This window comes from Bactrocera neohumeralis, chromosome 3, assembly GCF_024586455.1.
Source record: "Bactrocera neohumeralis isolate Rockhampton chromosome 3, APGP_CSIRO_Bneo_wtdbg2-racon-allhic-juicebox.fasta_v2, whole genome shotgun sequence".
Lineage (NCBI taxonomy): Eukaryota > Metazoa > Arthropoda > Insecta > Diptera > Tephritidae > Bactrocera > Bactrocera neohumeralis.
This window is the reverse complement of record NC_065920.1, coordinates 28,973,514-28,999,941: the sequence shown is the minus strand read 5'-3', so window position 1 is coordinate 28,999,941 and position 26,428 is coordinate 28,973,514. Positions and strand designations below refer to the sequence as shown.

Sequence of the window (26,428 nt, the reverse complement as noted above, 5' to 3'; positions counted from 1 at the left end):
TTGCCACACACATATCTTTCTATCATTATAGGTGCCACTTCACCTTAGTTCAACATTACAGAGAAACTGTTCATATCGGACAACTATAACATATAGCTGCCATACAAACTGAACGATGAAAACCAAGTCCTTGTATGGAAAACTTTTTTATTTTTCAAGGTAAATTTTCGAAATATAATACAGATCTTTTTTTATACCCTTTTATGGTATAAAAAATGCAATTGTGAAGGTTGTAACAGTTTTGTCGTGTTTTATTGCAACTGGAGCTAAGGTCTCCACACTTGAATTAAACGCCTTTAAAATTAAAATCGTTATGTTATTGTTTTACTAAACAAATTACTTGAGTATTTGCCATAGACAGATACAATGTCATGTCGAATATATCGCTTATCTGAATATGTGTTTGTTTATTTTGTCAGTGCTATATATTTATACACGATTATCTGAATGACTCTTCCGATATCGGATCGCGCCTGTCAAACGGTTTGTTTATTTGTATATTAACTGCCTTCTCATCGTCTTCTCCGTCACATATCATATTCTATTTTGCAAGTACTTTGTAGTTGTTGTGTGTTGTGCTGTCTTTTGGCTCTTCAGAAACGCTGAGATTGCGAAACTGCCCACTTTGGCTCGTTAACAACTTTGTTGCCGCATTATTTGTTGTTACTGTAATTATTGTCAACGAAAAATCGTTGACAACGATGACACATCGCTAATCATGTACTGTTATATTAATGTATGTATGTATGTACAAATATGTATATGTGCACGTCGCTAAAGAGATCCACCAGAAGAGATAATGCCAGTCCTGTCTATTGACTTGATGTCAAATCGGTGACAATGCTGCCGTTCAAATAGACATACATATGTATCTATTTAAGCAAACACACAGACACTCACACACATACATGCATATAAGTGCCGTTTTGTGCCGTCAAGAAGCCACTTGGCCTTAACTAATCTCTATCTTGTCTCTGGTACAAAGTAAATTGGAGTATTCACGCCGTACATTTCATAATTATTTACAGTTGTTTGACACCACAAATTAGCTATGTACGTTGCTAGATACCGTTGTATTTCGGTTGTCCAAATTTGTTTGATTAATTTACGATATTTGTATCTTATCTGGCGTTTGAAAGCAACGATAGCACGAAGTGAAAACACAATTCTTCGATGATTCAATGTAAGACATGCAATTGAAGAGCCTTTCGAAACGTCCACATTTGGATTGATAAGCACAGTCGACAGACACTAAAGAAAGTTATTTTTTTGTTTTTTGCATTTCAAATTTCATAGAAGTATCGAGCGCTTGACATTGCAAAGTCGTTTTCTTCTCAGATCACTTCATCGTATAGTATTTTTTTCATCATATTATAATTGACTCAATACGATAACGGTACATATGAGGCAACATTTAAACAGCCCATAGCTTATGGCTCCCTTGGTTTTGCTGAGAGAACCGACGGACTTCGCATTTAACAGAATCAGCGCTTGCCGATATAGTTTCTCGGTTCTCTCCAGCCTTATTACCCTACCGTCACACGTGGGTACTAACGGGTTGCAGTATGTGAGGATTGCCTCCACCTCACTCGCTGAGGAAGGTTCAGCTAGCAACCAGACGCGCTCCATCGGTACATGCGCTGTTACAAAAGACGGTAAACCCAAGATCGATCGCAAGATATCTGGTGATATCTTTGCCCTCAGTTAGGCTAGTCTCTCCCTAGTTTTGGGGTTTTTAACAAGCCATTGCTCTATTGGCGCCAAGCAGTAAAACTAGGAATCCTACCAGACGCCATCTGTAGAAGCTGTATGGAAGAAGATGAGTTGGAAACAACTCAAAACTTTCTTCTTGACTGTCCGACGTTTGGTAGGTCAAAACTTAACCACTTGGGAACGCTTAGCTTCAGACATCCCACCGAGCTGGCGGGAATGGAAATTAAACGTCTGTGCTACTAAGCGTTTTGCCAATTTATAAGTTCGAACACCGGAGTTCTTCTTTTCTACGGCCTCACAAAGAACTATATATAGTAGTCCATGTGCGATCTTTGATCAGCCATCTAACCTAACCTAAGGTCAAACATTTTCTGTTAACATTTTTACTGAAATATTTTTTCGATTATCCTGAATAAACCTTTAATCAAGTCAATAAAAGTCAAGACTAAGTTAAAAAAAACGCTGATTGTGTTAGTTGAAACTTCTAAAAAATTAAGATATCACAATTTTGCTCTTAATTAAAACTAATTCGAACTCATCACCTTTGGCGAGTTGTTTTCGAGATTTAATCGAATGTTTTCAAGTGTCGATTTCTTTTGATGAGTGCTGCCGAATTGAAAGCCCTCGGCCGAGTAGTAATCACTACACTCTGTTTAATTTACTTAGACGCGACTATCGTGAAAACGAGATAGAAATACTTAAAGAAAAGAAAAATAGATGAGGATGGCACCGCGACCTAAGGTTTATTGTGCCCTTACTCACTTTAAAGTATCTTTGTGAAGGGGTAAGATGTAGTCAGGGACATGAAAAGTTCACAATTTTAAATAAATTTTGGCCAGTAAATTATTTTATTATCTAAAAGTAAAATTATAGCATAATTTAAAAAGATTTCAACTTGACTTGACAGAAATTAAAAAAATAATTTTGAAATTAGTGACTGTTTGTTTTGATTCAGTTCCAAACGAAGTTTCTTGTGTCGACAAGCACTATTCTTGGAGATTTTTATAAAATCAATCGAACAAAAAAATTAATTTTTATTAATATTTAGTATATAATGTATTGTCTGGTTGAAGCTTTTTTAAATAACAAAATGGCGGCTCAAGAATACAATTTCTAGTTTGCCGGGAATAAAATATAGTATAAATTATACTATAAAAAAAAAATTAAAAACAGTACTTAGTTGAGGCACTAGCTTTTCGTGTTTTCAAAAAGTTGTATGAATTTCATTGAAATCTATCGAGCGGTTTCAAGTTTCGGTGGGCATTAATACAAAAACGTCGTTTTGAGAGAAGCGCAATTAAAAGTTTACTGCTGCTAGCTACTTACTCTCGAACGTTCCAGAGCGTCCAAGAATTTTTTTTGCTAATTATCGAATATCGCTAAAAGTATTTGTCGGACTTATCACAAATTTTCAGAAAATATTTCTAAGATATTATGTTTTAGGTGAATTAACAAAAATCGATTTTACTGACAACCAACCAATCTAAATATCTGACTCCCTTAACCCCTTAAGGCATCGGCAACATTCTTGAAATACATAAAACCGGCATTTTAACAATGCCAACTATAGAATTCTTGTATATAATTTGTGTTCAATAGATAGTCCAAAAGGTATCGATTAAAACTACAATGAACTAAAGTACCGATATATTGATCGGCATCGTGTCTCAGGACTATAAACCTTTTTTTTTATGAACGCTTATCCGAATTTCAAATATGAACGTTAGTTTCAGAACATATTTACAATAATATTTATATTTATAATTCAGCATAGTACGGGCTTTAGTAGACAGTAAACTATATAGATTTTGAGATCTGACGTCGTAATTGGACATTTTTAGTTATTTTAGTTTTGATTAGTCCTACAAGATTCAGCGTACTTTTGAGTATGGAATACGACTCAATATCGAGTCTGCTGAAAGAATCGAATACCATCGATTATTTTGAAACTCCAGTTTAATAGAAATAATGCTAGCCAAACATTATAAATTAACACATATAGTATGTGGTTAAAAAAAAAAAAACATTTTGAAAACCCATGACAGATTGAAGTTTTCAATAAATTATACGCCTATCATAATCATAACTATTTCACTTCTATCAATAACTTCTATTATGAAATCCATCTCTATCGATATCTATGTAACTCCAGCGTTTCTTCTCTACTTTCTTTGCAGGCAATAGTGGCGACGAGTACGAAGCGGCGGCAGTGCGACACCTCAATTTTGTGCCATTCTCCAATCACCACAGCAATCACTTCAATCACCAACTCCCCCTGCAGCATCATCTCCACCAACAACAAACACACCTGCCAACGACGCCACTGACAGCGAGCGCCGCACAGCCGTCGTTGAATTACGAACGCGGCGAACACAAGCGCGAGAGCGGTGACCTAAACGTCGCTAATGTCAACGCCAGCGCCAACGTCAACGCCAATACAATTTTACAAAACGGCCATAATAGTGCGGCGTCATACGATTTGGACGCATCGCCACTTTATGCGACACCAATTGGGGCGGCATATCACAATCATCAGCAGCAGCAGCAGCAACAGCAACAGCAACAACACAATCACAATAACAACAAACAGGGCATTAACTTGCAGCCACCACAACAAAACCAACCACACCTGCCGACACAAGCGCTTGCAGCAGCGGCAGCCGCCACGTCCGCCACAACGCCCACCTCCGCGTCCGGTACAGCGCATCCAATGTACAATTCATTCTTTGGCAGTAAAGCGCACGCGGAAGACTTCTTCACGCAGCTGGCGCGTTTGCGTGGACGCGACGATTCCGTAAACGGCTTGGATATACGGGAGCGCGGCGTGTACGCGAAGGTGCGGCTTAGCCGCGGTACGCGTTACGGCCCATTTGTGGTGAAGCTGTGCAGCGAGCCGACGGCGCCCAGCCTGGCTTGGGAGGTAAGTGCGCGCCCATGTGTGTGTGCGTGTATGAAATCAAGGCGCAGCTGACGCTGATTAATTTAGTTTAGTGGGAAAACGCAGCGATTTTATTCGAAATTTGCACTTATTTTTGGGTGAAAATTCGTTACTGAGCACCGTTTGCTTTGTTGTCGTTTGTTTGGTTGACAATTTTTCCGTTGCTTAATCCTTTCGCATCTGTGCGAAAATTGCAAATGCGGATCGCATTACCGCCAGCGGTCGCAAATTGCATAAATACATGTGTGTGTGTGTGCGTGTGGCACTGAAATTTAATCCCATCAAGCGTTACCCAAAATTACCACAGTCCCATTTTGCACATTTTCGAATAATTATTTCGCTCGCATCCTTTTTGGGTGCAAAAATGCGACAAAATCAATGAAAATTAAGTGATCAAGAAAATATTCGATTAAAGTGCGCTCAACAGCGCCGAGTTGTTATTATTGTTTTTACTTCTGTTGTTGCACGCATCAGTTGTCAATCAGAAAAGCGGCTGCGAATTGTCACACCGTCTCACCGCTGTGTGACAAGCGGCCCCTGGACTGATAGCATAACATAGCGCCGAGTCTGCAATGAGATAGCAGCGGATAGGAGAGTGTAAGGAAGCGCGCGCACACAGTGGCAACGGATATGTTTAGGGATGTGCCACAAACCGGAGCTAATTTCCGGCACCCAAATGCGTGTGTGTATATGTGAAAGGCAAAGCGACGACAACAGCGTGTGCAAAAAATACGCGCAAATCCACAAAGTGTCCCTCAAATGAGGCTTAAATTCGCCAACGAGCAGATAATACCAATTAGGGTCCGACATGCAGCATTACGTGCAGACTACAACACACGCAGCCTGCTCTCCCCACACAGCTACATATGCACACACACACACACACAAGTGTTGGTGACTACCTCACTTCAGCTATCTTAGCTCCGTTGCTGTTGTCAGGCTGCCTGTCTGTCATCCCATTCATCTGCACTTTTGCTTTCCGTCCGTCCATTGCGTTATTCGTCCTTACTGTATACGTAGATACGTATGCATGTGGGGCGCTACCGTTTGACAATCCAATCAAATTATCGCGCCTTACGCAGATGAGAACTGCGCTCTGTGTGTCGACTTGACAATTGTCAATCATAAAAATTTCTAAGTAAACAATAACAACAATTTCCAGGTAGTTACATTCAACTCTGCTTTGCAGTATTCAACAAGCAAGCCACTCGAGTTGCAGCCTACTCTACAAATTGATCCTCACGCTTTGTTAGACGCTTAGGCGACTTTTTTTGACATTTACTTCCCTTCCAATTCTGTTTGTTATTTCTCAAAATATTTGCGAAAGCATGTGTTTTGCTCGGGATGATCCCCGAATCAACTCGTAGCAGGCGCTCGGCATTTGTTGATCCAGTTTTTTGAGAATTTAAAAATATATTATGTAGGTATCAGAGAGTCAGTGAGCGCGCTTTAAAGAGAGACTATGCTTCCATAAAATATTTTTTTTAATTGTCTTACGAGAGCATCTGAGGTCTCAGCTTTAAAGTGAACAAATAAGAAACCTTATGTAAAGGTTGTTTTAGAAAAGAAATAATGTTACACGGGACCATGGTCCTGAAGTTCTTATATTCTATCAAGGTTTTGTTCCATGATCTTTCATTCAGTGAGATTACAGGCTTAAATTAAGGTATTTCAAAAATTGATTTAGATATTTTGGTGTAAAAAACTTTTAGAATCATCATTTCCAAGACAATCGCTATAGACAAAGATGAATCTATGATCTAGTACTTATAAGAACGGTATATTAATCTACATAAGTCTTGCTGAGAAGTAGTTACTTTGAAGTTTTAGTTAAAATTACAAGCGAAGATGTCCGAAAGTTTCCGAATACGAACGTCTTGTAAAAGTTCATTCACTATAACGTTTAGACATTACTGTAGACTGAACAGGGAAAGGTTAGCTTTTATTTTGCTACTAATCCAATAAGGTTTTAGGTAGGGTCCTACTTGTACTTGAAGCCAAAATAATTGATCTCTCACTGGATCCTCTTAAAGTTGTTGGAATCACCCGGTTTTCAATAGTAAGGACCTATACTCTTGAAAAAGAAGGGAAATATAAATTAAACTTGAAGGTAATGTTACAAATAGTTGGACAAATGAAGTGTAATATGAATCAGAGCCCTTCTGCAAAATATTGAGTTCTAAAGTGATTTTCATAAAGTCGAAAAATTCAAAAATTTCAAAATAATTTTATTAAAGCTACTTAATGTAATTAATGATAGATCGAAAAGACTGCAGGAAATGTTTAGAGCAGGGCACCGGAGAAACAATGAAGCAACTCTTGTGACTACGCTGTAAGCATCTGAGATCTCCGCGGTATGATACACTGGAGGAGGTATCGATAGTGATTCCGCAGAGTCTATTAAAATTCGCGTAAAGCACAGATATCCTAAAGGATGACTATTTCTCTTGGACCTAGGGACTGATCTTCATCTGGTATCAGAAAGGACCAAAACTAGTATATGCGTGGCATATTGGCCTACCAGTTTAACATAACCTTATCTCCTAACCTAATTAATGTCTGGAAAAGTTTGATAAAGTTGAAGGTACTAACCTAGTTGTCACAACAATCGTTCCAAGAAACTTCTTTTTATACATTTGCAACAACATTTTTTATAACGGTATATGATTCATATCAAGCCTTTAAACACAGTAAACAATTTGTGATAAAGCAATTTTCTTCTTAATTCGTCAAATAGTCGACAGCTCATACTTTAGTTAGATCCGAACTAAAACTTTTAGCTCAACAAACACTGTCGGCATAGACACTTTAACTCTGCCACGGCCACGGCAGAGACAATTTCCCTTCAAAACACAAAAAAAAAATTGGTGAAAAACAACACTTCACTGAAACATCATACCGAACAAACAGTGACACACTTTTCCCATTGCAAACCGATCAGTGACGAGATCGAGCGATCAATTCGGCAGCAGCGCCAGCGCGTCGGCATCGAATTCGTGAGCATGAAACCGCTGGTGTGAACATCGTCATACAAATAGTAGATTATCTGGTGCGTGTAAATATTTTTCTTATTGTTGACACACATTTGTAGGGGTTCTACATCGCATTGTTGTTATTATCTTACCTTTTTTTGGCTTGCGCTTTGTGAAGCCAATTTTCAAAATGTGAAATGTGTATGGATGGACATACATATGTATGTGTGGAGATAGAGTTCGTTGAAAGTAGAGCAGAATCGAGCTGCAAATGCGCCGGGCAAACAGTAATTGTATTTATACCTTTGCCGTTTCTAATTTGCGACACCAAGCGCCCCATACATTCGCAACGGATTAAACTGATCTTCCGATATTGAGTTGTCAGTTGTCAGTTGTCATCTGCGACTGTGACTGTCTCTTCGGCTGTGTGTTGCTGCTTGCCAATTGTCCTGCTAATCCCTAGAAACCTAATTGCATATGTTGGCAATTTGATTCTTTACCCAAGAGAAGTTGTTGTTTCCTTGAATCGTAGTGGTAGTGTAGATAGACTGGTATGCTTGGTTGCAATCTGTAAGTGAATTGGAATATTAAAAAAATATATTTGCAACTGCTTGGTCAATTATATGAAACAACTGAAGTTCACGTTTTACTTTTCGTCGACAATCAGCAACTTCATTTACTTGCGTCCAGCTTCATGTCAGAAAGTAAACAGTTACCTGCGAGGGAGTCATGGGAGGGAAGAACTCCCTGGAAGCGATGGGCGGTGAGCTTTTTTACGGATTGTTCAAAACATAAGGGGAGTGTTGATGGAGGAATATCCTGCAGGAACTTTCCATTAGCTTCAGTTGTAGGTTTCGTGAACACTTTAGCGTCTTCCAAGCTGAAGCGCCAGCTCTAAAAGTAGCTATAGATGTACTGTTTCGGAGCACAACCTCCTTAAGTCAGAGTGGTGAATATCCACTCCAATAGTAGGGTAGTGATATTAGCTTTGAGTTCGCTAACTGTGCGCTCAAAACTAGTGAAAGGATGTCTAGACTCTTTCCCTCTAACATAGAGTTATCTTATGATTAGACTGGTTTGTATGCCAGGCCACAGCGATATTATAGGAAACTGTAAGCAGATGATATTGCTAGGGCAAGTTTTACTTCAATCTCAATAAATGGGAAACGGGAACGGAGCTCAGTTGGTATCTTGTAGTTCACTAGTTGGATCGGGATTCTGGCATTAAGATTGAACATCTGCTACATTAGCTGTTTGGAAGAAGATGAGGTAGAATCATCTCAACACTTTTTCCTCGAATGTTCCGCTTTTAACAGGAACCAAGAAAAAAGAAATAAAACATCGAAGCGGATTTGTGATATGTTCAGGTCGTTTTTGCCGATAGCTGATGTCCACCCACAGGAGTGTTTCGTATAGCTTCAGAAACCAAATCCAAACTAGTCAGCGTTACGTTGATCTCAATGTTAGACTGTTAATCACTGTTGTTTGTTTCATTAGATATATAGATAGATAGAAAATAATGGAGGCTTTGCACTGAGACCTATGGTCCATTGTGCCTTTCTCGATATCACAAAGGTCCAGCACTCTGAACAATTCCAGGAGCTTGCTGGGCGCGAGTGAGGTGATGTGATCCTTGTTCACGTAGATGGAACCTAAGGCCCTGAGCCTGTTTCTACAAATTGCTGGGCAATCTAGAATCAAGTGTTTTCAATTTTCCTGTTCCATGTCGCAAAACCGACCGTTTGCGAAACAGAAGCCTGCTGTCTGCTGCCAGTGCCGTATCCCCACCCTCTCTTCAGTGCGGTGTTGATTTCAACCGATTTACTCGCTTTGCCGTAGGTAGAAATGCGGCGAGACGCTTGCTCCAAGTCTCCATTTAGACATTGACGGAATGTATGGCAATCGGACAGTGCTCGGTTAAAACCTATACAACTGTGGCGAGACGAACTGAGAGCATATATTTAAATTACTCTCATGTACTCCACTACGAGCCAAAAGGATTTTGCAGCCTTGCAAGGGCTGACTGCCGACCAGTGCTCACCGAGGATTCAAGTCAATTGCCTTAGTTTATAGGGTTAAGTCTGAGGTTTCCTGTCGCTCCGTCATGATGCGCGATGTGACAGCGTCAAAGTTCAAAATTTATAGTGAAAAGATGAGAGGGTCGACTAATTGCTATGACGAGTTAATACATTAAAGATCTCAGCTTCTGACATATAATTTACGATGCAACAAATTAAATTGTTCCACATTTTTTCCATGACCTCGACAATTACCAAATTGCTTAACTGTCACAAAACTTTATAATTAAACCTGAAAAGTCAATTGATTTTCTACCAAAAATTGGCAGACAATTAAACTCGTTCTTCTAAGTAACATCTATGCTCATCCAAAAGGATTTCCCAGCAATCAATTAAATCCACAAACGAGCGGATAAGTAGCCTAACATTAATTATGAGAAGACAGCAACACATGTTAACGCGCGCCACAAAAGACAAGACACACGGGAAGAAGGCACACACAGGCGAAGGAAGACGCAAACGTGTAGGTAAAGAAAGGATAAGAAGGAAGAACAAGAAGCGGCAACAAAACCAACAAAGGTCGGCTTGCTAACTAGGGTGTCAAGGCGCAGCGGGACTATGCGGCTACTGGAATTGGGAAACCGAAGATAACTGCGCGACGGGTTGTCTGCGCTGTACGCCACGTAGCGCGCAGAGCGTTGAGGGAATTGGGATGCGCACACGTTATTTTGCGGTCACGCACAATTTATCAATTTACAGTTACAATCGAAGCGATAATAAGAGGTTAAGCAAAGGCTTAACTTGAAGTGCTTGTCGATGTGTGTGTACGGAACCGTTAGAAGCGGCATGAAATGATGAGCTGAGCCGCCGTAAATGTGACTATGATGACTCCTTCAAAAGATCCCGCTGGCATTCGGCATTGCTCCCGCCGCGCTGAAGTCTCTTGAGATTACGCGAGCATTTAGTGAATTTACCAAACAATTTAATTTGTAAAGAGACATTTGGCGTGCCACACACCCCCAAGCCGCCAGGCAGCGACCGCTGCGTTTGTGTGCATACAAAATGCGAAAAATATGGAAATCACAAAAAAGTCAGAAAAAAACATGAAAACGCGAAAAACACAAGTTTCGACAACAAACAATGTGTTGTACAACAAATCGTCTCGACGCTGCCAGCGTGCAACAAACAATTGGAGTGCAAAATGCGCGCCGCCGTTGCTGCGCGGCCAACAACTGTTAAGTGCACACTCAGCAGCAGCAACAACAAAACCAACAACACACACACAATGTGTGCAGTTGTTTGTTGTTTTTTTGGTTTTTTGTTCGCAACGCACCGAAACTCTTATCTCGCAAGTCATTCGGAAAAACGACGTTTCCACAAAGTGGCACATACGCGTAAGCGCTACAGCGCGCGGACGGACATGTGGATAAACGCGCCTAGCTACGCGCACCACATACAGGCGGCGGCGAGAAGGCAGGCAGCGCATAACCGTAACCGCGTGTGCATGAGTACGCGCACACGCTCTGCAAATTGAGCTAACAACTCAATTCTAAGCAAATAAGAATTGACGTCGCTCCGTCAGCCGCCAGCCGCGGGGAGGTGGGCGCACGCAAAAACAAGCTGCCGCACATTAATACACTTGAGTACGAAGCGTTTAATGTGCATTTTGTTGTTATTACACTGCTGATTTCCGCGTGCGCCCTTCGTCTGTGCTCGGCATTAGCGCGATAGGCGCATTTTCGCACTGCTCATGCACTTCTAATGCTCACCGCTGTTTTTTATGCGCCCGATATTTCAGTTAATGACGCACAGCCGTCCGCCGGCGGTCAGATTTTTTCAACATTTTTCATTTTTTTTACGCAAGCTTGGCTCAATTTGTCTTTTAAGGGCCATGTGACACTGTCGTAATTGGCGGGCAATGAGGCGGAAACGCAAGCGGTTGTGGGGCGAGCAACGCGTTAATAATCATAATCATGTATGTACATATGTGTGTGTGAGTGCGCGCAAATTCTTACTTAGTGCAACCACAGCATAAGTATGTGATTTTTGGCTGTAATTGGTGATTTTGACATTGTTTTTAGCGCAGCAGGCGGCACTCGATTTGGCCGCGGGAGGCGGCATGTTGTTGAGCTTAAGTCGGTTTGCAACAAAAAGATGCTTCGGTGCGTTTGAGAGTTGATTTAGTAATATTTGTCAGGATTGAAAACAATTATTTCGGTTTAGAAATTAATGCGAGAGACGTGGATCATTTGTATGGCATTAAGTTGGTCAACTTTAACAAAAATCTGTACAATATCTTCCATCAAAATGCGATCGATTCGATTTCTTGTGAAGAAAAGAAATATATACTTTTTCACTAAACCATAAAGAAGTTATTAAGTTCCAATAATATCTGTTTTAAGCGATCAAATTTTAAAAACATTGTAACATTTTTTTTTTATTGTAAGAAGAAGTATTGAAGGGCGGAGGGTGGAATTTTAATCCGCTAAACCTAATCTAAGCACAATTCAACACTATTCCACGGAACTATCCGTTAAGCATTACTTTCTGGGAGTGACTGAACATTTTAAGTTTATTCTATTGTGCGGACTGACGAACGTTTAGTCTGTTGAAAAAGTCCCAGTTTTGTCATTATTAAAGCTTCACAGTCAACTTACCACTTCTCAGCGAACCGTTTCATAAGAGTGGCGTCAAATTTTCGACTAAAACCACCGAGCGTAGTTTTTGCTCTCGTATTTAAAAATAAATAAAGCGAGGGCAATAAAATAAAATAAATGTTCAGAGCAGTTTGCTCACGTCGGCCAGTTCCGACTAATTTCATTATGGAATCTGTAGAAGTAGCTTTTAAAGAACCCATGTTCGCAAGATATTTAAGTCAAATGGAAACCCTGACCCATGTCGACTGTAAATCTATGATTGAATGCCTGTTATTATTCTATGTATTTAAGGGGCTATACCAGTACGACGCATGAAAAATTAGGCGATTTTCGTGAATTTTTTTTTTTAAAAAGTACTAGATTGAATGTTTCAACGTTTTATGAACGTGATAAAGTAAATTTTTAGCTATATTAAAATTTATTTTTTTTACAAAAATATTGAAAAATAACGGAGTTATGTGCTGTCTGCGGAAGTGCCGAAAGAAAGGGCCTAACTGCTGGCTTGATTCCGGTCGAATGAGTAGCTGAAACAAAAAAATTCAAACTGTTTATTAAACTTAAATTTATTTTCTATACAATGAACTACAATCTTTGAAAAATATCAAACATTATGAAAATGATGTAATTTTGAAAAAAGAAAATCTTTTTTTTACGAAAAAAAATTGTCGTTTTTTTAATGCCAAATTGACAATTTCAACCAATCAAAACGATCGTAGTCAAATGTATTCAACTATATTTAGTTTTTTTTTGAAGTCGATCGGTCAATTTCTCGTTGAGTTATGATGTCAGCAATTTTGAGAAAAAACGCATTTAAAGTTTCACTTATATATGTTCGCACCTCTGAGCGGTGGCTGTTTAGAACGCTGCCATTTAAAACCTTTCACAGGATATTTTTGAAAAAGCAAAAAAAAAAATTTTGAAAGTGTCACACTGGTATAGCCCCCTAAGTCAAAAGGAAGTCGACTGTATATCTACGACTAGATATTTGGTATAAGTCTTTGGGTCCAGCATTCTTAGATGTTGAGAATTATCTCCGTTACTGTTAGATTTTGGTGTTCTTATTACTCTTTTCTATCGCTGTCGATACTGTTTTAGGCGCTGTTAGCTGATATACACGCTCGAGTTCTCTAACCGGATGTCAATGAGCGGCATATTGGTTAATACTGCGGCAGCAGCGGTTTGTTACGATCCGGAAAGCAGCAATTTTTTTGTTTCGCAAAAAGTCGTTGCACTGTGGTTTTTGATTTTGCATAGGATTTAATGTTCTGAGACTTGGATTCATATTGAAGCCTCCTTTAATATTACTCAGTTCACTACTTTTGCGATTAAAAGTCGCTGGCTGAACTTTTCCTGACATATACGCAAGCTGCTCCTTGAATTTAAATCTTGAGTCTAATATTACGCACATACTTCAATTGTGACTGTGAAGTAATCTTGCACTCCCCTGTGGGGAATAATATTCCTTCCTTTACCTTACTGGTGGTTTTTGTAAACATTTTCGTATCTAATTTTTGGATAATAAAATTGTTTGCTCATTTAAACTTTAGAATATTATTTCACATTGGACATCGTCTGCATAATTTTTTCATTTGGTTTCACCAGCCCACCCTTGCTTAAGTGATGTATGTAATATGTATAGTACGTTCTCTCCGAATGCTCAACCACTTCAGTTGATCATTTTTTAAATACTTTGCATACCACAAAATGCTTTAGACTGTGGATTTCGAGATCTCTTAGCACCTTGTTAGTGTTCGGCTCCTTAAAATTGTCCAATTGGAGTTTTCGTAATAATGGTATCTACAAAATCTCTACAACAGTTTCGCTTAATATTGTCAATTGTGCCTTAAAAACTGATAGAAACCTTAACAGAATAATTTTGGTAGCATTTTGGGTAATTAATCGGTGACTTAACCTACATATAGGTCTCTGACAGGGTATGATTGCAATGTTATCGTGCTCTTTTTTGAATGATTGTTGATGGATTTAAATAAATAAAGTTTCGGTTGGAATTATCAATTGAGGCTTAAGAATTCATAGAAACTTTAACGGCATCACTCTGGTAGCATTTTGGGTAATTTATCGGTGACTTAACAGGTAGCTTGTGGGGTATGATTGCACAGCTGTCATAACCTTTTTTAAATAAATGTTGATGAATACGCGATTGTGTTATATTGCTGTTAAATAAAGCAATCAATTACTCACCACTGCTCTACTTTACTTACCACAATTGCTGTTTCGGGCATACACATACAAACTTAACTTTGTATAACACTTACGTTGCTAGCTACGGCACGGCAGATGGCGCTCGCAATCGCTCTAGATTTTTTATCTAATATACATATGCACATATGTAAAACGTGGTGTGTTGAATATTTTTTTAGAAAAAATAAAGTTAAAAAAATGAAAAAATTAAAAAAAAAAATAAAAAAATTAAAGTTAAATAAAATAAAAATAAGGCAAATGGAAAAAGTAAGAAAATACTTCAACTTCAGTTGCACACAAGGTATATACGTAATAGCATATATGTATAAATAAAAAATTTGCGATACAAAATTTTTTTATCGGTCAGTTTGTTTGGCAGCTGTATGCTATAGTATTCCGATCTGAATTTTTTTCTGAAATTATTGATTTAGACAACAATTTTTGTCAAATTTCATTAAGAAATCTCGTCAAATAAACAAATTTTCCATACAAGGTCCTGATTTTTAACGATCTGTTTGTATGTTAGCAATCTACAAATCCCAAAATAACCCATATATCGGCATTATAGGCCTACATTATCGTTTATGCCATTGTATTGCCGCTACATTTCCATGCTTAGTTACAATAATACTTACTTACATAACTTTATAAACCCAATCAAACTTCAAATTAAACGCGACTTTTCGCAACAGGTCATTGCAGGTCCACACTTCCGCGGCTGGTTGGAGCCGTCACATGATGTTGCGACGTGGCTGCGCAAAATACGCGCTGTCGACAATGACGGAGAGGCTAATCTGAAGAACTTCCTGGTGGCAGGATATGTGAGTGGAATGCATTTTTTAACAACAACAAATACACATTTAACTTTCTTCTAAATAACACTTTGATTTTTCACAGCTTTGGTATGAAACAAATCGTGATATAAACGCCGGCGAAGAAATCACCATCGATGGACGGCCGCGCACACCCATACACCTAAACGATGGCTTCGCCAATGGCGGCGATGCGGGCACATTGAACGCGACGAGTGGCTCGCTGCAAGGCGATGATAAGAGCGAACGTGATAATGGTGAGTGAAGAACGCCTCTATTGATAAACTAATCACACAGAGAGGAGACACACCACAAATACACACTGTTTGGGAAGAATAGAATACACTGATGTGTTGTGAAGAATAGTAAGGGTCATGTCTGGCAACTAAATTCGTTACTTTTTAACGCATTTGTACATTTATCTGCCATTTATTTGACTTCGATGCTGCTGTCAAGCTTATCGCGATGCTGCAGCGGCTGATCCGCTGGAACGGGAAAATGAGCAGCTGTGCAACCACAACGGAGGCCAATTGAAAAATGATGCATACTTGGTATGCGTTGTTGTTGTTGGTGGTGGTGTGTAAGGGCAATGTTTGTGCTTAGCAAATATGATTGGCGATTAGTGAGCGCAAACATGCAATTGATAACGCGCGCTGCGGCAATACGCGTGACTTGCCACATGGCACGCGTGTTGCTGTTGTTGCTTACAACGACGAACATGTGGGCACAAGCACATATGTTGTGTATGTGAATATATACTGGATGCTGCAATTACTTGCAACATTATTCACACTTTGTGCAATCACACAATTGCGCATGTCCTGTGGCAGGAGCTGCCAGCTTTAGGCTTGATCCTCGCAGTCGTTTGATTGCCGCATTACAAGGCAGAGTTGACAACGCGCTTGCGAGGGCGCCAGTGGAAGGGTTTGTCAAATGTTTGACACTGCCACTGTACATCAGTGGCTGCGATAAGCATCAAATATACAGTTGTACATGCTTCAGTAGCAAGAACATAATAGAAATTTAAAGCCAAGAACAATAAATGAAATATTAATAACAATGTGAGAATAATTATGAGACATGGCGTTGATTGTTTGCGGGGATTTCAATTTAAATTTACACTCTCCTCCTTACACCCTTTACACCCTACACCGCGCGCCCTCCACATGCGCACAATGCCAGTTTCATGGCTGGCGCGCATTATGAGGCGACCGCATATGTTTTCGTTTGTTATTAAAATGCTTGATAATTCCATTAAGGCTTTGCAGCAAGAAAAAAAACAACAACAACTATATCAATATCAAGTTAAACAACCACCATTGATGCCACATTGCAGCATCAGCGCAATCAGTCTGACTGCCGCGCGCTTTCAGGCTCAGAGACCAGTCAGACTACTGGCTTGTGTGGCGATCAGGCGTTCAGCCGTGCACAGGAGTGTTGACAGCGCGTGACACAGCTACATACGTAAGTTTGTTGCAGCGCGTGACTGTAATTGGCAGCCAGGCGTCGACAATGTCGCCTCATCAGCGGCCTCATCAAGGCAAATACGCTCAAAATATGGCATACGCTCAATTTAATCGTGATCCGGGTATTGGGCGCATTCATAACTTATATTTGCATTCGAGATTCATCGCTGATAAGTATTTTTGTGTGATATGCATATATAAAAAATACCCTTCTGCTAAAATAAGCTGCTCACTTGAAGCTATTATATGCACAATGACGTATGAACGACAAAAATCAAAAATTGCCAAAATTGTCACGTAATTAAAAAAATTGAATCGATAGTAAAATTTTCTTAGTTTTTGGTCTGACAAAATTCGATTTTTGATCAGATAAATACTTATACTTATACTTATACTGATTGCCCTTATACTTATACTTATACTTATTTATACTTATTTTACTTATACTTATACTTATACTTATACTTATACTTATACTTATACTTATACTTATACTTATACTTATACTTATACTTATACTCATACTCATACTTATACTTATACTTATACTTATACTTATACTTGAGGCGGCTAATATCTACTCCAGCCCATTCATCGGGTTCGTAGAAAGTAAAGAGTGCTTTAACCTTAGTCTGGCGAAAGCTGGACAGTAAAGGGTAAAGTGTCTATATGTTTCCACCTCATCTTCCTCTATGCAACTTTGACAAGTTTCGTCCTTCAAAATCTTTAGCCTCACCGCATGAGTGCGAATAAGACAGTGTGCAGTTGCGGCTATGTGAACCTTTTTAAGAGCTGGTATACGTAGTTCCAGGGATCTTTTAAGTTCCACTCTAGGCCGGAATGCTTTCGCAACCCTGCACTTGCACTTGCTGGCTAAAAAGTTTATGTAATCGCCGTTAAGGTGCTAATCCAACGGTAGGCCCAGGAAACGTGTTGTTTCGACAAGACCGGACTATAAGGAAAGGGGTGTCAAATGTGTAGGGTTAGCTTGGTATGTAAGGAGGTGGTTGGAGTCATGCGGGGACTCGTTGCAAGCTGGACATATATTTGGTATTTCGGGGTCGATTTAGGATATTCTAAGTATGAGTTTAACCTGCTACAGTATCCAGAACGAAGCTAAGCAAGGGTTACTTTCGATTCGCGCGACAACTCGAGCTCGTCGTCGGCAATGGGTGGTGGTTTGACTCCAAGTACGTCATTTACTGAGAGGAAGTCAGTCTTATGTCAGTTCTGCTTCAATCAGATGACTGCAGGGATGATTTCTATGAAAACATCCCAGAATAAACTGCTTGGGGAGGACCATGCAGGCCTCACTGTGACTTAAAGATTTTGTTGCGGCTCTGTTATTTGGCAATGCAAGTTCTGGTTCTTGACCAAAACTTGCTGAACTCGCGCGAGCCCATTGGTTCAACGCCCGCATGTAAGAAGATAGGGGAACACCTGCTCATTCCCAGCCTCATGGTATTTGTGTAAGGATGCTCTTTCTTGCAAGCTCATTGGCTTTAAAGTTTCCAACGATTCCGCTGTGGCCAGCATCCAATTAAGTTTAATGTGGTTTATAGGTAAAATACGCGGAAAAGTTTTGAGATGTGCTCACTTGTCACCAAGTAAAGTGTTTCAAGAAAACTTTAGGAGTTAAACTGATGGAAATCAATAAACTGAGCGACTTCACTTAAGAAGCCTGTGAGATATCGATTTCTTTTTTCATACTATATGGGGCCCTTAAGCGTATCGCTCTATGAAGCAAAGCCAGCTCCGTCTAATGATAAAAATTTCGACGGATTGTCCATAATAAATAATTTCTCTCCTTAAATTAACCCAAAAGTAGAGAAAAAGAACTTTCTGAATAATTTTCTTAAAGCCTCTTGTGCGGTTGCGAGATCCTTTTGGCGCAAAGTAGAACGTAGGAGATCTACTAAACTACTTATTTGCCCTTAGCAAAGTTCAAAGTCCGTAGCGGACGCTGTACAATTGACATTCATGCGGTAAGGCAAAAGATCCTTACGAACTGAAGTAGACAAAGTTGTTTGGAGAAGGGAAAGGTGGAAACATCCAGGCAATTCCTCATCCTTTGTCCAGCCTTTGCAAGACTGAGGTTGAAACATCTCGGTAGACTTATTTTCGGCGAACCAGAAGTCATAGCAGAAACTGGCGTTAGGTTAGGTTAGGTTTAACTGCTAGGCAATAAGCCACGCATAGACCAATTTTGGTCCTTTGCGATACCAGATGGAATTCAGTTCCTATGTTCAAGAGAAGTAGTCATCTGGCGTTAACTGTCTCAAAAAGTTTGTGATATGCTTAAAGTGCTTTGTCGATTTGTAAGGGTCTTATGATCTATTATATAGGAGTTTTAGGTACCACAATGGAATGGCGTTCCAAGCTTTCCAAGTGAGATTCCTATCATAACAATAACCCATTTTAAATGGTTTGTTAGATGTATGTTTGGGTCCACGCCAAGTCAAAATCTAGATCGAGTTTACTACTTTGTCAAAATTCAAAATCTTGAATTTTCTTGTAGACACGATTTTGTTTTTGTTTTTTATATATAATATTTTGCCGCATTTATTCAGTGCTTGAAGTATTGCATATTTCGCCTTGGTGAGCCCACTGTGCGCCAGCTACAAAACCATCACGACTAGTCAGTTCAGTAGCTGTTGGCTATCATCACTAGGCAGTGGCATTATTCGACAGCTTAACTTCGGTGATTACACGAGCCTATTCACACATGCAACATATCGCATACATATTATTACATATGCACAAAGCAGTCTTAAACAGACGCAGGATATGTTTGCTCATTTTATATTTTCAGTATTTTATTAGTTTTTGTACAACAACGCGACTTAACTGCGGCGAGTTGCGTTTTTGACGTTGTTGTTGTTGTGGTTCGCATAGTTATTAAATGTACACATTGCGGCAGCGCTGCCTTGTCGTGCGGCCGTTTGACAGTCGCGGCACAATCGCCAATCAGCGCGGCCAACGCGGTGGTGGTGGCTGCGTTACGGCGGCGCATGCGTGACGCGGTTAATTACAAATATGTGGGATTTATGCAGCCAAATTGAACGCGCCACAATCAAAGCCACTGCCTGCATGTATGCATGTGTGTGTTTGTGCCGTGTAATGCGTGTGATTGCGATTGCGATCTGTTGATTTGGCTGCTGATCGCTCGCTGGCCGACGCTTGTGCGTTAGTTCGCGCGCTTATCCTGACGGCGTGATAGGCGCTTAAGGCGGTGGTAAGCGACCGTTTGACACGCAACGCCCAACAGCTCAGGATTAATTTCAATAAAATTGCGCACATTTATATTGTGCATTTCGCTGCTTCATTTCTATGTAAATTAATAATTCATGCAGCCACTGACATACATACACATAGAAGAGCGGTACGGTATATCACCTTGACGGCAAGGTTCTACTTTTGTAACCGTTTTCGCGCGAGAATTTCCCAACATTCACCAGCGCACCTGCCCGACAGCGGTGACTTACTGCCCGCTGCCTCGCCGCCAAATATTATACAACGGACTTTACTGACTTTCCGGTGTTTCACGTGAAAATTCTTAACGTATTTTAACACAATTTTAAGTATGTGTGTGCATGTATGTGTCTACTTATTACTTCGTTTCGTGTTCTGTAATGACATTCAGCGATTCTTCGTTCGTGTTCCGGTGCACTGCGCACGCACTGCACACCCCTTCTTGCAAGGACTTCGCGCCAGAAGGACATCTGGTTAAGACCCTTGCTGTTCGTTCGCTCGTTGGTTCGCGGTAGCGCTCATGTTGTTAATGTGCGTTTTTCAGAGTTAATTTGATTCACAAATTTTTAATTTATTTGAAGAAAATTCGTTTGCCATGTCATGTGGCTTACCAATATGTGTGGTTGGCCGGTGTTTCCGTATTCGAAGAAAACAGTTTTGTTCAAGGCCAGCTTGCAAGTTGTGAACGTAGCTAAGCAGGAAGCGATCCTAGCTTCTTAAATTAATCTTAGATTTGTTTAACTTTCTACCATTATTTGCACTTTCTTATGGTTTTAACATAAACATATACCAGACATGCTTGCCGCTGAGCATCATATGACATTTGGCTGCTTTCTTTATGAAATTTAGTTCCCAGCTTAAGACCTAGTTAAGGTTGGTGTATCGGCTGTATACAGCTTATGGTACCTTAAAAGCTATATAAGCGCCTTTAAAGGGTGATCCATTTCGAGGTTACCAACTTTTTAAAGAAAAAACACAGAAACTTCAAATCTAATGTTTATTATCATTCAAAAGAACGCCACGATTACGATTCTTGCGGCGCCGCGATTTGATGGTACCGATGGATAGAGAAGGTCCTCAGGATTAAAAAATATATACACATATACTGTCCTCAGACGCATAGTTTTCGAGATATTTCACTTCAAAGTCATGACAAATACCGCCGCAAGAATCGTAATATTGCCAAAAGAACATTCTTTGGCATTTATTATTTTTAGATTATCTCCTTCAAATGTTGGCCGTGGTTACGTCTCAGATGATCCATCCGTTGAGTCAAATTTTCCATGACACGCGTAATGCTTTGTTCCAACGCCTGAATCGAAGGTGAATTTATCTGTTCACCGAAGTATTCTCTTAATAAATCCATTGATTAATGCGATGTCTAGAAAATGGAGCCGTCATGTCAAAACCAAACGTCGCCGAGTTCACGAGCTTCAATTTCAAGCATCATAGTCGGTTATCATGGCGCGATAACGGTCGCCATTGATGGTTACGTTCTCATCGGCAACATTTTTGAAGAAATATGGATCGATGATTCCATCGGTCCACAAACCACATCCAACCTTTGCTTTTTCTGGATAAAATGGAAACTCTTGAATATCTTCAGGTTACTCTCCTTCCCAAATGCGTACTGTTATATTGTTATTTTGATTCAAAATTGCGCCTACTAGGGCAAACTTTTTCAATAGGGTTTTTACAAACGTTAGAGACTCTTGGAACTCATGCTATCTGAGAAAAATTATAAACGAAGCATTAGCCTACATACCCGGATTATAAATAAAAAGGAAAATATTTAATTATTCATCAATATTTATTTTGTCACCTTCAAAGTAATCCCCACCAGATGTAATATACTTCTGCCAACGATTTTTCCAGTCCACGAAACACTTTTTGGGATGGCCTTCCGGTTCTTCAGCGAATTTTGTTTTATCTCCTCGATCGACTGAAAACGGGTTCCACAGAGCGGCAATTTTAGTTTGGGTAACAAGAAAAAATCACATGGAGCCCAATCTGGTGAATGAGGTGGTTGATCAATGGTATTCATTGCATTTTTGGCTTTAAATTCGGTCACAATCGTGGCTCGATGCGATAGTGCATTATTATCGTGTAAAATACATTAATTCTTCTTACACAATTTCGGTCGTTTTCGACGGATGTTCTCACGCAAACGCCTCAATACGACCAAAAAACTCCTTATTGACCGTTTGTCCCTCCGGAACAAATTCACGATGCACCAAAGCACGAATATCGAAAAAAATGAGAGCATCACCTTCATTTTTGAGCGGTTTTGGCGTGGTTTTGTATCGGCTCTTTTTTCTCCTCCCTTCCGATGATTATTGACTTGTTTGCGTGTCAAACTTATAAATCCATGTCTCATCGACAGTTATAATGCTTTCCAGGAGTGTGGGAATCGGAATTCGTACGTTCAAGCGTGTCCTAAGAGACCTGTTTACGGTACTCTTTTTGAAAAAAATTTAGCTTTATTGGAACGAGTCGAGCGAGAGCGCGTTTCATACCCAAAATGTCCACCAAAATCATTCGAACGGACTCGCGATAGATGCTCTCTTACCATCTCTCTAACACTTGCCTAACGATTTTCAAGCACCATATCCTTGACTTTTTAACATTGTCATCAGTTGAAGAAGTCGAACGAGGCATATCATCAACGATCTCTTGACCGTCTTTGAAGGCTTTATACCACTCGAAGGTTTGGGTTTTTGATAAAACTGAATTACCGCAAGCCTTTTCCAACATTCGCAACGACTACTAAGGTACACCGACTTAATCAGTTGCTGTAAACAAACTGGTTAACAGATCGTGCTCACATTTGGCATAGCAATTGAAGACAGTCCTACCAGCTTAACAAAATACAATTTTGGTAACATTATTTAACTGAGGAATTTAATTACAATTTCCGGGTCTTTTTTTGACACCATATATAGCTGCTATATAAACTAAACGATCAAAATCAAGCTTTTTTAAAAAAACTTTTTTAGTTAGAGAGATATCTTCACCAAATTTGACAGAAATTATCGTCCAAAGTTCGGACCAATATACAAGGAGTGTTCCAAAGTAAACAGGACTTTAAAAAAAAACAGAACAAATGGTTTTTTTGGCAAAAACAATTTATTTTATTCAAAATAGTCTCCTTCTGCTTCAATACAGCTTATTGCAAGGTCCAAAAGCATGTCGAACGAGTGTTTTAGCTCGATGGCCGGTTTGGCCGCCAGTATGCCGCTGCAAGACTTTTGAATGGCCTCTACTTCTGCATAACGCTTTCATTTCATGGGCAAATGCATTTTTCCGAAAAGGAAGAAGTCGTACGGTGCCATATCAGGTGAATACGGGAAGTGGTTAATGGTTAAAATGTGATTTTTGGTCAAATAATCGGTCACAAACGTCGATCGATGAGACGGATTCTGAGCAATTTTTGGTCGTCAGTCAATTTGTGCGGAACACACCTTTCATTAGCCCAAATGTTCGGTCAAAATGCGATAAATCGATGTTTTGGAGATACTCAAATCCATTTTCATGAATTTCAATGATGATTTCGGCAGATTTTTGATGAATTCACGCACAGCTTCGATGGAATTTCCGGTGATCACAGATTTTAATTGGCCTTTGAAAACGTTGAAACCACTCGTGCACTCTGCTAAGGGATAGGCAACCATCGCCACAAACTTGTTTCTTCAATTGAAACGTTTCCGTAAAAGTTTTACCAATTTTGAAACAAAATTTGAAGTTGGCTCTCTGTTCGAAGCTCATTTTCGCACCGATAACACAAACGTACCGACACTTAAAACGCAATAACTTTACTTTCAATCAATGAAATGATCGATAAAGATAGCAAAATCTAACGCGCTGGTCGACATATGGATGGCGTCACCAGGCGGCGCTAAATTCAAAAAGTCTTGTATACTTTGGAACACATCTTGTAGCTACAGCTACCATATAAACTGGCCGCTCAAAATCAAGTTATTGTATGAAATCTTCCTTTCTTATCCCTTTATGGAAGAATTTATTATACTAAAAGACTTCAGTTGAACAAATCCGTAAAAATATTTAACATGTAATGATAATGCATTCGTTTACTATTCGTTGAATTTATATAGTTTAGAATATAAATATACAATTCTAAAATATATAAATTCATTCTTATTTGCTAGTTGAAATGCTAGAAATTAAATTCATTAATATTTCATAAACAGCTATGAGTGGAACTCAATCTATCTGCTAACTCAGTACTGATCATATGTTATTAAAAATGCAGTATATTTTAACGATGAGGTGATTTAATTAAGTGGAAAAATTCCATAAATAAACTAGATCACCTACAAATCAAAACACGGAACTGCCTATTGGAATTGCCAACAAACGCTTACTCAACGCTTGTCACTGTGGCCAGCTGCTTTGCATAAATGCGGTTGGGAATCACATTTCACGGGAAAAGTCAGAACGCCGATGAACACAGCGCACACTTTAGTTCCGCTCATCCTTCTAATGACCGCAGAGAAAGAATTCACCGGAATACATCCGTTAGCTAACAAAGCGGAAAACTAATCGCATTGCTCAATTTTACACAATGTCATTTCGCTAAGAAATTTCGCATAAAAATAAGGCATTACTTGCATTAAAATTCAATTAGCGCGTCATAGCTGAGCGCTGGCCTCAATTTGCGCTGACTAAGTTGAGCGATTGCATATCCGCTTCGCGTTACGCCTTCGCATACAAAATCATACATATATGTATGTATGTAGTTAACCCTTTTGCGCATGCGGATGCGCTCGCACTTACTTACATACAAACACACACACATAACATTGAGTAGGCGCCCAGCTATTGAAGCGTAGAATCAATCATTTGCTGTCGCTTGCTGGCAACCGTTAACACAATTGACAACTGCAACAGTTTGGGCAACATTGGCATTGAATTCGAAATTGATTTTTCGAGAATTCGAAATTGAGCAGCGCGCGCCAGCGCTTATTGTTGCTGCAATTGAAGACGAGGTTGCAATGGGCACGCGAATGCCGTGATGCTGGCTGTCAGACAATAGCTGCGGGCATGGAACGCTTCCCACCGCCGCAGACTGCCTGCTGTAATGACAACGAATTTGCGCGACTATTGCCCAACTGCACACAAACAACAATGTACGGGCACAAAAACAAAATGCGCTGCGCTAATCAACGTTGCCGCGTAACTCTTTCGTCAAACTCTGAGGCTGTGAGGTGTACATGAGTGTGTGTGTTTGTGTGCTAATGCGCGCGCATGCGGTTCTCCGCGCCTGATTTGGACACTCAATTTCTAATCAATGTGCCATCAATCGTCACGCCGCCGATTGTCATCATTTATCACAGCACCTTGGCTTGATTGGCAGCGCCACATTGACTGCGGCACACGCGCCCAGCACGTACCAACCTCTAATTCAGTGTTGCAGCGCTGCTGTGTCCATTGTTGGTGCGGTTGTTGTTATTTTAGTGTATGCGGCGGCGAACAATGCATCAATGATGATCTTAATTTGTGCGCTGATGCTGCGATTAGGCAACATTAACTTGACTTCAAATGCACATGGTTACAAACACGCATGCGCGCAGCTCCCAAAGGATTGCATGAGGGATGGCACTCGCTGTTTATCTGCTGTCACATATGGGAAATGAGTGATTGGGCATGGGTATACCGAGTTGTTTGTGTGAGGCGGAAAAAAAGTGTGAACTAAAGTCACGTGATTAATTGTGCGACGAGATATAACTTTTAATTTAGTTTTGTGATATTTGTGATAAGCATTGCAGAATAATGAAAATGTTGTATGTCATTTGATAAAACTATTATTTTCATTGGAAAAATGTTCGAGTTAGTACAGTAGCATCGTATCTGCCACTTTTCTAGAGTTCAGGGATTGGATTCTATCAGAAAATATATCGAGTATCGCGATATAAGGATTATTGGTTAGTTTTAAGTCGCAATTATTTTTAACACAGGAAGGACACAGCTTGGATCCTATCTTATAATTATTGTCGTATCAAAAAATGAAGGCCTTAGGGGTAGACACAGCACTGGCCCTTCTTCAAAGAGACAGCGTTACGAAGAAGTTTGAAGTTACTCTCGGCGGTAAGGCGGAATGGAGTGATACAACGCTCGACTTACTATTGAGGGGCAGCACTATCCAGTGTTACAGTGACGGCTCGAAAACTCTGGAACGCATTGCAGCAGGTAATGCGGGACCGCATATCAAGTTATCCATACCAATGAGATATTTTCCGAGCATCTTTCAAGCAGAAGTCTTTGCTATAAGTCAGTATGCAGGAATCAATCTCCAACGCAACTATCGCAACCAGCGTATCACTATACTCAGCGATAGTCAAGGGGTACTAAAAGAGATCTGAGCTTATGAAGTCAAATCG

At 39.8% G+C, this 26,428-nt stretch overlaps 1 protein-coding gene across 2 annotated transcripts in view; it reads left to right on the top strand.

Moving 5' to 3' along the window:
• The window catches only part of LOC126752900 (transcription factor hamlet), a 96,682-nt gene that overhangs the window by 48,518 nt on the left and 21,736 nt on the right, over positions 1-26,428 (top strand). For both annotated transcript variants that reach the window (XM_050463925.1, XM_050463926.1), the window contains exons 2-4: positions 3,891-4,633; positions 15,193-15,321; positions 15,398-15,569. In XM_050463925.1, coding sequence (XP_050319882.1) covers positions 3,891-4,633; positions 15,193-15,321; positions 15,398-15,569 — 1,044 coding nt within the window. The remainder of the gene's footprint in view (positions 1-3,890; positions 4,634-15,192; positions 15,322-15,397; positions 15,570-26,428) is intronic.